Source organism: Rousettus aegyptiacus, unplaced genomic scaffold (assembly GCF_014176215.1).
Source record: "Rousettus aegyptiacus isolate mRouAeg1 unplaced genomic scaffold, mRouAeg1.p scaffold_m13_p_2, whole genome shotgun sequence".
NCBI lineage: Eukaryota > Metazoa > Chordata > Mammalia > Chiroptera > Pteropodidae > Rousettus > Rousettus aegyptiacus.
This window is the reverse complement of record NW_023416295.1, coordinates 52,913,908-52,928,151: the sequence shown is the minus strand read 5'-3', so window position 1 is coordinate 52,928,151 and position 14,244 is coordinate 52,913,908. Positions and strand designations below refer to the sequence as shown.

Sequence of the window (14,244 nt, the reverse complement as noted above, 5' to 3'; positions counted from 1 at the left end):
CTGCAGAGTTCCTATGGGACTGGCTAAAACCTCTGGGGTGGCTGCATTATGTCTCCTCCCTGAGTCTATTTTCACAGGCACTGTTTCCAAGAGCTCTCCCCAGTAAACTTCCTACAGACAAACTTATGCTCTAAGTTGGCTTCCCAAGAAACTTCATCACAGCAGTAACCTACATCACTTCAGGTGTCTTTGGGTGTATTTTCTTTCAGCTACTGATGTGCCCGAGCATTGAGAATAGTGGAGAATACATTTCAATACATGACAACAGGCCATTTTTGGCATTCAATATCTCTCACTAATGTACTATTTGCTTTTTTCTTAGGAACCTCCTCCTCAAGAGTTACACATTGTCTGACAACAGTCAGGAGAGCGAAGAACTGAAGTTAATAACTGAAGATTGAAAAATAAAAACTTGTCATTACTCCCAGCACACCATTATATACCTAAATTCAGAACATTTCAACACTAGCCAAAATTCTCATTTCCAAGCATATCTACCCTTAACAGAAATATGTTTCATGTATAAAAAGAGAGGAAACCCTTCTGATTTGTGGTGCTTTGATTAATCATTAAAGGCAGCTTGCCCTGTACGTGATGCCCTGGAGGTTTACATGCCCCAGGGTAATGTACCAGGTGAGAAGGTTATTGTGAACACAAGTGGGTTCTCATGAGGATAAGTTTTAGGAAGAAGTGCATATGAAAGATGAGGATTTAGAAACTGATTCTCTTAAACCTATGAGTTTATAAATTCCTTGTAAAGTCTTTGTATATATTCGAAGGGTATATGTTTCCCCATTTCCATATGATTTGAGCACTGGCCTAAATCATTCACCTATGACATTAATAGTTAATAATTAAAATATTTGCTAACATCTACCCCTTGCTTTGACTAACACTCATATTATAAACCCAATTGATATTTCCACTTATTTTTTTTCTAAATGTGTGGATTTTTAACACACAGTAAGTTGGAAGAAAGCATATCAGTTCACCAAGCACTTTTCACTAAAATTCCATTAAAAAAGAGTAATATATAAATCAGAACTATACCCATTAATTTCATTACACGTGATCAAAATTTCCTATGTGTGTAATAAAAGCAAAAGATACATACTACTAAAATCCAACAGATCCAGGATGCTAGTATATAATTTCATCTTTGTTAATAAATGTGTTAAAAGAATCAGAATTTTTTTTTAATTTGATGAAGAGAAAAAAATGACTGATTGTGATTAGAATATGTCGAAATATAATTTATTAAAATTTATTTTAACTATCTTAAATAATCCAGTTATTCATTCTTTTAATGAAAAAAAAACTCAGCAACAACAAACTTAAGATATTCCTTTTAGAGGGAAAAGCAATAAATAATTAGATACAATAGATAAATAAGACAATTAAGATTATGGTAAGTACAGCCAAGGAAGTACAATAGAAAATGTGATGGGGTGGGGGCGGGGGGACGGGGGTTGGGGAACAGGTGTAGAGCGATACTTTAGGTAGACTAGCCAAAAAGGCCTCCTTGATAAGATGATCTTGTGATGAGACCTAAAGACTAAAGAGGAGTCAGCTAGGTAAAGAGCCAGGAAAAGAAGTTTCAGGCAGAGAAAACAGTCAAGCAAAAGTCTCTGGCAGTAAAAGGCTTACCAACTTCGCAAACAGGTGGAACTGCCCCTTTCCATGGCTGGGTATAATGAACAAAGAGTAGAATGCAGATGAGATTTAAGAAATAGACAGAAGCCAAACCACGTAGAGTCCTATAAGCCAAGGCAAACATTTGGATTTTATTCTAAGCTTTCAAAAATTTTTTGCCAGCGTGACATGATGTAGCCTACATTTCTAAAAGTTTACTATAGCAAGTATATGGACCAAAACAGGCTAAAAAAGAAGCAAAGAGGTCATTTCCGAGGCTCCTGTACATGAGAAGACAGTGGCTTAAAGTGGGACGGTAGCAGTGGAGACAGAGAGAAGTTTATGGATTCAAGTATACTGTGATAAAACATGCAGTAGTACTCCACAAAGACCAGAAGGAAGTGTCCCAGGTTTCTGGCTTGAGCAATCAAATAAATGGCTTGAAGGTGGAGGAAGAGGAATTGAGAGGACTTAGAGGCTATAACAACCCCAAACTCATTAAGCCAAGCAGATCCTAGTATGTAGTGGACCTACGCCAGCCTCAAATATTCATTTCTATTCTCATATCCTTATTTCTATGTTTAAATACAAACGTACCACCCAACCTGGCCCTTTCCAGATATGATATCTTTTCTGACTCACTAATATTTGGACCTTGACTCTGATGCACAACTTCTAGTTTAACTAGTCCCTCCTACCTACATCATCTCCATGAAGGTGGCTCCCATGATCCTTGCACCATTGCACCCCACACGGGCTCTTTATCAAAGAAGGTGTGGTGATCATGTGGGAAGTTCTGAACAAAGACTGAGAAATAACTTCTGAGACCAACAGAACCAGAAAAACCTCCCAAGACTCCTGTATCTATTAGACAGTGTCATTAGTACTTCAAGAACCATCAGGATCGCTTGCTCTTGAAACAGGATGAAATTGTTGTGCTCAAAGGCTCAGAAAGTGTAAGCAATGGGCTCATATCACATCACTCATTAGCAAGACCATATTAAAAACTAGACTTGCTGATTTCCAATCTAATATGTTTTAATCAAATCATATTGACTCACATCTCTTCATGGAAACAATGTTTAAAATGGCGCACAGGATGCTGTAAATGTATTACTCTTTGGAGCTATTACGGATTTAAAAAAAAAAAAAAAACTTTAACCAATTGCCGTAACAACCTAACTACTACAAGTAACATTACCTCTATGGAAGAATATGTGTGAATAAACAGTCAAATTATAAAATATTTTTTTGAACAGATAAAAGCATTTGTAAACTAGTTAAGAATATTAATATTCCTATTTATGCTATTTTTTCTGCGGCTTTGAAAAATACTAAATAAGAGGGACCAAAGAAAAGAACAAAAAGTGAAGGATGGTCTTCCCATATCAGCTCTCCTATTTCTCTTCCAAACTGATTCCAAAAGCTTCCCTTCAGCTCCCTTACCTTGGCAAAGGCCTGTGGGTATTTTCTAGGTTCTCCCTTGAGCTTCCTTTATCTAGAGAGCCAAAAGAACAATTCCTAAGTCTGCTTATCCCTGCTCAAATACACATTGGTGTATACTTATAAAACAGAATTTATTAATATTCCATATAAGCTGACATTTTTGAAAGGAACATCCATAAGACTTCAGAAAGCTTTTTTATATTAATTAAGATATGCATTTATATTGAACCATGAATGACTCCAATTTTCCTTCTCTTGATAGATAATATATATATATATATATATATATATATATATATGCCCCTAGGGAAAAGTAAGCCAGAAGCTGAGCTTCCGAGGAAGTGAAAAATAAAACCCACATTGCAGACAAAGGTTGAACTGCCAATGTACCCTCCAAATTAACCAAAAATTAGAAGCAACTTTCAAATAGGAAACAAAACCTTGACAAACAGAAGACCTGCTAGGGATTTGAAGTTTTAAAACACGAAGAGACAGCTGTCTTCTGCTACAAACGAAGGTAACTAGCATGAAGTAGAGAATCTGGAGTTGGAAGCTCCTGTCACTGGAGGCTAAGGGACCTCACTAGGATGTGAGCTCAAGATAATGTTCAAAAAAGGTCACCATCAATGAAGGGTGGCATCAACTGAAAACACAAGTAAGTACGCTTCAAGTGAATTAAGTAAATTGAGGTGAAAGAAATGGACACCATGAACTCTTTAGGCTAATTCAACTAATCAGAATTTGTTTTTGTGCCCTCTTATTTTTGTTTGAGATCTTTTTTTTCCCTGGGGCACTCACTAGCTGTCCACTGTTTCCTCTTCATCTCTATAAGCCATACCTACTGAATCTGCACTTCCTGCTCATGAAATCTGTTTCCACAACCCATGCTGAATGAGGAATGGTCCCAGTCTCTGGGCCCCTTGGCCACAGCTGACTGAATAAAAGCTGGACACATTGGGATAATACCTCTGCCCAGATACAGACTCTAGTCAGTTACCAAGTGCTGATCCACTAATAGGAGAAAATATTTATTCCAATAGGAGTGGCCATTTGGGGTCATATGCCCTGACACACAGGCAAGACTGCAGAGAAATGTCAGGGAATGAAACAGATTGACAAGAGGCAAAGGCTATGTGCTGTGCTGATTGGAAAACAAAAGAGAAAAAATGGAGAAAGTGGCTGCCCTGATTTTTGCTGATTTTCTAATTCCCTATTCCAATCTCTCATGAGATCTGTGAACTTTTGGCCTCTAGGTACTATAACACAACCTTTCAGGCTAGTTCATGTGAGGTTCTGTTTACTCCAAACAGTCAATACGCTGATAAAATACCAACTAAAGTCCATTTGTAATATCCCTACCTTTTCTCAACTAAATGTAATTGTCCATAATTTTGAAGCAGCAAGGATAAGAGAACCTGATTTTGTACATAACACAAAGAGAATTTTTTAAAACTCAAATTCCTATATTCTTCACCAGGAAGTTACTATTCAGTGGGTTTTGCAAGAGGCCCAAGTACCTTTAGTTATATTTTTAAATTAATTATTATTTTTTTTTATGGTGACATTGGTTAACAAAATCCAGTTTCATCTGTACACTTTAACAGTAAGGCATATATATATTTACACTGTGTGTTCACTTCCCATAGTTAGATTTCTTTCTGTCATCACATATTTGACCCCCTTTACCCCATCTCCCCCCTTCCCCACCCTTACCCTCTGGTAACCACTAGTCTATTGTCTATGTCCGTGAGTCTCTGTTTGTCCTGTTCCTTTGTTGCTTTTAGGTTCATATCCCACATGTAAGTGATATCATGTGATTTTCAACTTTTTCAGTATGGCTTATTTTGCTTAGCATGATTATCTCAAGGTCCATCCATGTTATTGCAAATGGCAATATTTCATCTCTTCTTATGGCTGAGCAATATTCTATTGTATATATGTACCACAGTTTCTTTAGCCAATCATCTATTATAGGACATTTTGGTTGCTTCCATGTCCTGGCCACTGTGAATAATGCTGCTATGAACATCGGTGTGCAAATATCTTTTCAGATATGGGTTTTCAAGTCTATGGGGTAAATACTCAGTTAGAGGGATTGCTAAATCATATGGTACATCAATTCTTAGTTTTTTGAGGGACCTCCATACTGTTTTCCATAGTGGCTGTACCAATTTGTAGTCCCATCAGCAGTGCATGAGGGTTCCTTTTTCTCCGCATCCTCTCCAACATTTATTATTACTTGTCCTGTTGATTATACCTATTCTAACGGGTGTAAGATAGTATGTCATTGTGGTTTGATTTGCATTTCCCTAATAGCTAGTGATGTTGAGTATCTTTTCAAATATTTGTTGGCCATTTATGTGTGCTCTAGGGAGATTTTTAACAAGCATCTTTGCTCATTCTGAGGAAATCTGGTCCAGTGACTACACTTTGAGAAGTACTGCTCCAAAGCCTGTTTCAATATTGCTACAAAGATCTGTGTACTTTTAAATGCCTCTACAATAAATGATATTCATTAAGTGCCAATATTCAAAGTAGCAATTGTTGTTAGAAAGATATATGTTTGAAACTCTAATAGGAGCAAGTATTGTTGTTATTATTCTTTCTGCATGATATTTACAATTCATTTTACATTAAATGGGATTTTGCAAAATGGCTTGGGGGGCCTAAATAAAATTTACAATGTTGCTTCATATGAAAATGAACTGAAATTTCCAAAAAGCTAATTTAAAGGCTTTTGAAATATAATCAGCTTGTAATTTGAGGATTTTATCTATCTTTCCAACTGAAAAAACTTGATTATGAATGGTTTTAAATTATGCCAAAAAATTAATACTTTTGTTAGGGAATAATGGCATTTTGGTTATTTAAGAAAATGTATTTTTCAGAAATTCGTACAAAACTAGGTAAGGTAACAAAAGGAACCAGGTTTACTTGAAAATGCTTCAACAGAAACAATAAAAAAATTTTTTTAAAGGAATAGATGAAGTAAATGCGGCAAAATCTTGATAATTGTTAAATCCAGAAAATGGGAATGGGGGGTACAGTTAATTGCTTTCTACTATATATACTAGAGAAATGAATATATGAGAGTTTGGATAATGGAGTAGCCACATGAGATTCCTATAGGACTACACATACAGGTTTAGCACTGTACAGATTGGAACAATTACTGATATCACAAAAGACTGACACCAGGCCCTTTAATTTGAAGACAGAGATGAACTTATCTTTTTATAGTCCCTGATATGTGAGAGGGGAAAATTCCAAAGGCAGAGCATATAAAAAAGCAATTCCTTAATTATTTAGAAGATTTTTCTATTTTTCTGAAATAATAAGAAGGCTTAATTCAATACAGAATAGACTAGAAACAGTGCAGTAACGGGCAAATCACACTAAGACATGATCATCTTTTTGATCTCCCTTCATTTAAACTGTGGAAATATGGGCAAACCACTTTTGGCTTTTGCACTTTCTTTTTTAAATCTTAAAAATGGGTGATAGACTCCCTTGTATATGCTTGTGAGATAATATCCTATGAACTGAAACTACTCAGGAAAGCAGGTTTATTAGTAGTACTAATGAATCTTAGTTGGTGATATAACCAATTATTTGATAGATTTTTCCTATTAATGTTAAGGAGAAGATGGAGAAGAAAGCTAGAGGGGAAAAAAAACACAAAGAGACAGCTGTATTTGAAAAAGGGGGAAGAAAAGAGGATTCGCAGTCCTTAGATGAATATTCACAAATGGTATATGTCACTCCTGCTCTTATATTATGGGCAGAGTTATAACTAATAACACCGATATGAGTTTGTTACTTATACTAATCTCACGGTTCTAGATTTCTTTGGAAATTTGTACCTTCCCAAAAAAAGATTGTCAAAGCCTCAAGAAATCTAGATTTCAGGTCCTGGCTGTGCCACTTTCAGACACACAGCATTTCTTAGCTTCGGTTACTCATCTGTAAAAGAAGAGCATTCAACTAAATGATCTCGAAGATCTCTTTCAGCTCCAACAGTCCATGACACAGTTTTTTGCATAGGTGTCTATTTATTTTTAAAATCTTCAGAAGCTCTATTTTGAATGGTATACTATATAGTCCTGGGAAGAAATTATACAGAGCTACTACACAAGCTGGGTCCAAGCACAAAAATTACCTAGGGACTGACAAACTCAAGACCAGAACTGATTCTGCTGGAAGGGCTAAAGATCGCTTATTCTTTCCCTTTCTTCAAATAACAAGTGCTCAGGGATGAGTTCCTGGTACATTTCAATCAGAAATAGAAAAATAAAAAGAGATATCTAAATGCATAAGGTAAATCACTTTTAATATAAAAGTTAAATTGCAAGTAACTTTTCTGGACCATGTATATAAATCAAGGTACACTATAAATCTGTTTATTGGTGAACACAAAGAAATGTGCCTGAAAAATGTGTCTGGCCAGTATTATAAAAATACTAAGAGGGAGAAGGAGTAAAGAATCCAGATTCTACCTCATTCCAACTCTTGTTTTTAAATGAAAATGCTAGAAGCCAACAGTATTGTATACTTTGGGACATGCTATTTGCAAAAAGAGATAAAGCGTATCCTATTTGTGGCTTGAATGTACTTTACCACTCATGCATTATGTAGGCATCTCAAATTGTAAAAAAAAAAAAAAAAAAAAAATTATGGCCTGGAAAATGATTTTTGACTGTGGTTTTGAAAAGATGCATGAAATTTAACATTTCAAGTATGGATTCTTTCAAACATTCTGGTCATTTATTTGTTCATAACAGTGCAATTTTTCAATCTTTCTTTGGGGAGAAAAGAATTGCTAAAATGACAGGAATGGTTAAACAAACCAAATGAAAGAGAAAATACAAAGAAAAGAGACATCATCTCCTATACTGTTTCAACCATAAATAACATTCAATAGTACCTATCACATACTGTCATTTACATCTTTGCGACCAAAGGTCAGAGACAACTGGACCAGGAATACCATCTTGTAAAAGGGTAATCTATGTCACCAAGATACTGACCTTGAATAAATTACTGACATAGAGTCATCTGTTCCTAAAACCTTCCTCATTCCAAAGAATTGAGTATATACAAAGGAATAAAAACAAAGGATAAGTTCAAATGCAAAGTCCACGTGGGGAAAAGAAACATAAAAAGAAACCTTCCTCTTCTCAACTTTGGGTCTTAGAGACCCCAACCCTTGGGCCAAAGGGAGAGATATTAGAAAAGGTCCCTTTCCAATGGGAGCACCCCCCTCTGGGACTGGTCTCCAGGACTAAGGACAGAACTCTCTGCTCATGAAACAGCACAGCTGTTTATGTGGGTGCAGTGCTCTCTGCAAAGGTCACTGTGGAAACAGGACACAAGGCCTAAGCAGGAACCAGTCGAAGTCAAAAGTAACAAAACGCCCTTTTCCCATTTTGCCAATTTGCTAAACCTGACCTGAAGAAATGTCATTCCCCAAGGTAAGATGTCTTACTCTAAGATGATGACTATCCACACTTAGGGCACACCCTGACTTGACCCTGATATTGACAACCCGCTCTCTTTCTCTTTTTCACCATTAACATAAGTGTACAACACTTATTCTCTCTCCAGTTTCAAAAGAAACCTGCCCCATGAACGCATCTCTTAGACACAGGCATTTTCCCAGCATTTATGTACAAAATTAAAGTTAGAGTAAGCCCAGGCCTCTCCCTCCACTCTCCTTCCTCTGTTCAACTCCAAACCCGTAACCCAAACCCAAACTGAAGCCTCACCTACTTAAATACCCTTCAGAAGGCATTTTTGCTTAGCTCAGTGCCTCAAAGCCTAGGATGGTACAAAAAACATAACAGGCCCTCCACAAATAGGGTAATCTATTAAACTCCCTAGGTGACTACTATATCATCCTCAGACATTTCCTTTCCCCATTCTGGGTCACATCGACAATCCAGAATCAATTTTTTCTACTACAATAACACAGTCAAATCTATCACCCATACTCCCCCATCCATATCCCAAAAAGCCAAGCTTTCAAAGGGCCCAGACATTCCAGCAGGGCATTTTTTTTCTTTGGGATAGGACTTTAAACCTCACCCTGATAATAAAGCTCTCAAGAAAGTCTCTCTCTTGTTCATCCTACCATCCAAAGTCACAGTCTCCCCAAATTAAATAAGGACTTGCTCCCCCCCCACCCCCAACAAAGACTAATTCGGGACATACCTCTGCTCTGGGAATATTTTCTCCTACTTTCTCCAATCCCTGTCAAAAAAGCACACACACCCATTAAATTTCACCCCCCCCCAAAAAAAAAATAGTACACATGCCTTGTTATATCAGACTTCCATCAAACATACAATAGTCCATGGAATGATTCCCTACTGTCTCCATTACTGCTACATGTTATCCAGAATTCATCTATTTCTTAAGGTATTTTCTACATTCCTAAAACTATAAAGACACATTATTAAATCCATCACAGGTACCAAAAGTACAGGAAAAGAAAAGGGAACAATAGATGGGGGAAAATGATCAACTGTCTTCTCTATGTTCATTATCCCTCCCCTCACTGCAAGCATCTGTTTAAATGTATTACTTCTATTCTGCAGGAACAAGGTACATTTTGCCTAGCGAATCTTCTATTTGTTTTGTAGATTCAAATCTGTGAGGGAGAAATTAAAAGATAGGATTATTCTAGGATACACTGTTGTGTTTTGTTTTGTTTGGCAAAATGTATGATCATGATGGATCTCTCCATAGCTGCTTCATTCTAATCTAATTTGCTTAAGTCAGTCCCAAACTAGAAACTGGTAAACAAAGGGAATCATAAAAATAAAGTCTATCTTCTAATCATCCCCTACAAGTCATCTGCCTTCTGACTCCAGAAGCCTCCAAACTGAGGAATTCACTGAAATAAAGAAGACATGTTGAGTCCTAAACTCCAATTACCTTTGCCACACTCTATCACTTGCCTTCAGTAAATGAAGTTGGCTTGAGCTGAAACGTGTGAAAGATTAAAGAAGGTATTAAAGGAAATAGCCAATCCCCTTCTCATCCCAATACCACTGCTCCCCCTTCCAATTTCTGACTTAAAATTGATAATCTATTATCACATAGAATTTACCCACCAGCTCTGTGAATAGCTCTGACTGTGCTTTACTGTATTCTTCTCATTTAACTCATCCCAAAAGCCTAACAGGTAAGTTTTAACATTCCCATTATAAAGCTGTGAAAACCAAGGCCCTTAAAGGAAAATAATGCCAAAGAACTATGTCCGTCAATAGTTATTTAAAATAGACCATGCTAATCCTTTGTTAATATTGTTAAATTAATGAATATCTTGAAGCCTGTATGGATTTAGAACACCTAAGATTTTTGAATTAGAAAATTTTTAAAGGCATACCTGTTTTTTCCTCGAATTTGCTTTGGGAAACAGGCCTGCCGACAGCACAGATGTAAATGGAGAACAGCACAGCTCAGGAAAAGGATTCGGAATAGATGGCACTTCCAGGACATCAAGATCCTTCTTTTTTCTCCTACACCAAGAGAACATAGGATGTTATTTACATAAAACGGGGCATAAAATATAATTGCTGTGAGGACGAAAAAGTTCAGGCCAACATGTACGACTCTGTGACAACACTAATATTATATAAAGTATACAGCAAAGGCCTGCAATTTACTTTCTGTGGGTCAAAATAAAATATGTTAATTGATATAAGTCAATCATCTATAGTATCTTATCCTTTTACTGTTCTTGTTTTTGGCCTTTCAAACAAGTTCCAGGCATAGAAACCCCATTTCCAGCACTTTGATAATTTTCCTGAAGCTGAACTACAGACTTATAATTACTGGTGCAAAAAATCATCCCAAAGAATTAGATATTGTTGTGCATCCATTAAATTGACAAAGCCTATAAAAATTTAGTGCATTCATCCCTATGCTGTTTTACTAATTACTTTGGGAAGTTATGGTTTATTAATTATAGCTGTGGTTCATCTCACTTCAAATTTCATTCACAATGTTGCCCACACACAGTCTGTTGATTTTTCAAGTGCTTATAGATACTAAATCACAAGGCAGTGTTTTTGAGGAGGAAAGTGAATAGAACTTGCTCGTATAAATGTACTCTAGTCCACTGCAGAGTAATTTTAACTTCTGTGAAGTTGAAGCACTTTGCAAATCTGGGGGAAAGAAAGTACCATTTAAATATATGACTATAAAAGACTACAGATTTTTGTATTACTGCAGCCTTTTTCTTTCCTAAAGTAGGTGCAAAACAGAGAACTCTAAAGGCACTTAGTGCTGAATGCTATGGAGATTGGGAAACCTTTTAAAGCCCCTATTCTTTCCTGCTGAACAGCAAGACTGCTCAAATGTCAATCCGTGCTTTGCTTTTCCAGGGTCGCAGTAAGACTTCATGTGGGAGGTAAGCTCATTTATGCTACGATTTTTTAAGATGCATAAAATAAAAAGGGGTGCTTGTTTGTTTTTAAAATGCAGGGACACGAAGAAAGAAGGAAGATGGGTGGTCAGCCTGAAGCTCGGCCTCCTAGTTCACACCGATGAGACCGCGAGCTCTCAATGAAACGGTGATGCTATTTATAAGGCTCTGCGAGATCGCAATGTCCTGCTGATCTGGTGGAAGCCAGCTCAAACGGAATTGTCTTCAGAGACTTTCACAAACTTGGCCCAGCTCTGGGCACATGGCTCACCCCCCAGGACCGCCTCCTCACCCCCTCGCCGGCTGCCAACCCAGGACACTCCCCCGCACCCTCGGAGGGCTGCCTACCTGTCTGCAGCACAGCCGCGGGTCCCGTCCGGAGGGGGCAGGAGCGCTCGCGCGTGCAGCCAGGGGGCTGGCGCCAGGTCACGGGCGTCGCCCCTCCCCTGGGCAGCGCCGCACACCTGGACGGCCAGCGGAGAGTCCCGGGCAGCCGCCCTCCCCGCGGCGCCCTGCCCATCTTGAAGGGAAGTGGTCATTGTGGCCGGCTGGGGGTCTCGGGCGTCATGGGAGACCTGGCGCGGGGAGAAGGAGGTCGGGCGGCGGAAGGCGAGGTGCCTGTTCGGCTGCCCGTGCGCGCTGCAGGTGCGGTGGCCTCTCCGCCTGCGCTCCGGGCCCGGGCAGCTTAGAAGCTCGGCCGAGCAGTCGGCGAGGCGGCGGGGGAGGGGAGGGGGCGGAGGAGGAGGGTGGGGAGAGGGGAGGAGCGGCCGGTGGGTGGGGGCCGCGGGCGGCGGGGCGACGCGCAGAGGGGGCGGGGAGGGCTCCCGGAGCCGGGCTGGCCAGGTGCAGGGCCCGGGGCTCTGGCGTGTGTTCTCAGCCGCACGCTCTGGGGCCTCGGCTGCTGGCGCCCCAAATCGGGCCGCCGCCTCTCCAGGTGGGCGCTGGAGCACGAGGCTGAGCCCAGGGTCCGGACGGGGGACCCAGCTAAGCAGGCTCTCCGGCCGGCCTTGCCTGGCGGACTGCAGGCTGGGTAGGGGGTCAGGGCAGCGCCGACCCCCAGACCCTTCCATTCTCCCTGCTCTGCCATCCGAGATCACCTAAACTGTGGCTGGGCCGCCATTACAGGCCCCACTGTGCCAGGAGGCCAGGGGGCCATAGGGCTAGGTCCGCCCCAGCCCTTCTTCCACGTGCCTCTTCCTCCTTCCACTTCGTAGCCCAAGACAGGGCGTGGGTAGCGGGGATAGAGGAGCAGGGAGTACAATCAGAATAGAAAACTAAAGATGTTTGAAAATTCTCAGGCATGAGTAAACCCAAAGGTGTCTTGGGAATTAGAAAAATGATTTTCTTTTAATAAGAGCAGCTCTCATTTAATGAGTCCCTTCTCTACTTTGTCATAGTCCCCCTCACAACAGCCTCATAAATTAGATATTCATCCCATTTTACAGATAAGGAAATTGGGGTTCAAAGCCATAGAGTACCTTGAACAATATAGCATTAGGAATTGGTGCAGTCGAGCTTCCAACCCAGAAGAGTCCTCCTCAAAACCCAGGCTATTTGAAATAGTAATTACATTATGCTGACCCTCTGAGATGCATCAACTCTGACATTTTGGGTGACATTATGTTTCTGCTCTTCAGTACACTACTGAGGATTTCCGAATGTTACACACACTTTTTTCTTTGACCAAATTAGGTAACATCTGTCCCTGGCATCTGTTTCAACAGGTTTTCTTAACCTGTACAACATCTACCCAGGGAAAGGCAAAGCTGCTGCCTCCTGCAGAAACCCACAAAACCCCCTCCTCCGTATCCCTGCGCTCCCCTCGCCCCAGCCCACCACCACACACAAACACACACCATGGCACCAACCACCGCTGACACCCAGGGGTCGCTAACTCCCAGCTTTTGAGGAAACCTAGAGTTTCCATGGATGCAGAAAATCTGTGAATTAAAGAGCTTATGGAGTCCAAATTCTTCATTTTCCTGATGTCAAAATTGAGAATGAATAAAGAGTAGTACTGACCTAGGTCACGCCGTGGTTGTGGTCTCCAAGACGCTTTCTAACAATGCAATGGCCAAGCCAAGATGAAACAGTAGTTCTCCTGAGGGATAAAATTAACACTGCTAATCATGATGATGGGTAACATGTATTGATGCTATGTGCCAGGCAGAGACCTCACTCACATCCAACTCCTTGAATTATGGTCTAGATTCTATGTACGGGTTTTTAAAGAGTTTGATGTAAAAGCATACAGATATATGGGGGTTATTCCAGCAAAATAAAAGTTATGTATTTGCAGGTACTTGAACTAGAGACATAATGGAAGAAATAAACTTTCAACATCATCATCATTGTCATCATCCCTGTATTCATCCAAAACTTGTGCAGGCAGCCATGTCTGCTCTCTAAAAATGATATAGTTTGAGCATTCTAACAGGAGAGGCAATCAATGGCTGAAGTTTCTCTTCTCCATACTCCCAAACACTCCCACGACCCCACACCCCCACACCCCCACACACAGAGGGCAGACTCCTCTTTTCTTTTAAGAGAAAAGGATAAGTGAAAACTGCATATCTTTAGAATCACTGGAAATACTTTATCTCAAAAGTGTATTGTGCTCCTCTTCCCAGCTTAAGTTTTTAACCTCAAGAAAGAATATTCATTGATTGGAATGAGATCTTAATTGTGTCTCCCCTCTCCTGGCATTTTCTCAGTAAAAATCCAGGGAGTATCCA

At 39.8% G+C, this 14,244-nt stretch overlaps 1 protein-coding gene across 2 annotated transcripts in view; it reads right to left on the bottom strand.

The window, feature by feature from the left end:
• The window catches only part of GRB14 (growth factor receptor bound protein 14), a 112,643-nt gene extending 98,785 nt beyond the window's left edge, over window positions 1–13,858 (bottom strand). Inside the window, exons 1-3 of one of the 2 annotated variants that reach the window (XM_036236836.1) lie at window positions 13,532–13,858; window positions 11,858–12,084; window positions 10,469–10,601 (exon numbers count right to left, since the gene is read on the bottom strand). In XM_036236836.1, coding sequence (XP_036092729.1) covers window positions 10,469–10,601; window positions 11,858–12,048 — 324 coding nt within the window. In that variant the 5' untranslated portion in view covers window positions 12,049–12,084; window positions 13,532–13,858. Of the gene's footprint in view, window positions 1–10,468; window positions 10,602–11,857; window positions 12,753–13,531 lie in introns of those variants that run through there. The other variant, XM_016152476.2, reaches the window with a different exon arrangement.
• Between the last annotated feature and the right edge of the window lie 386 nt (window positions 13,859–14,244).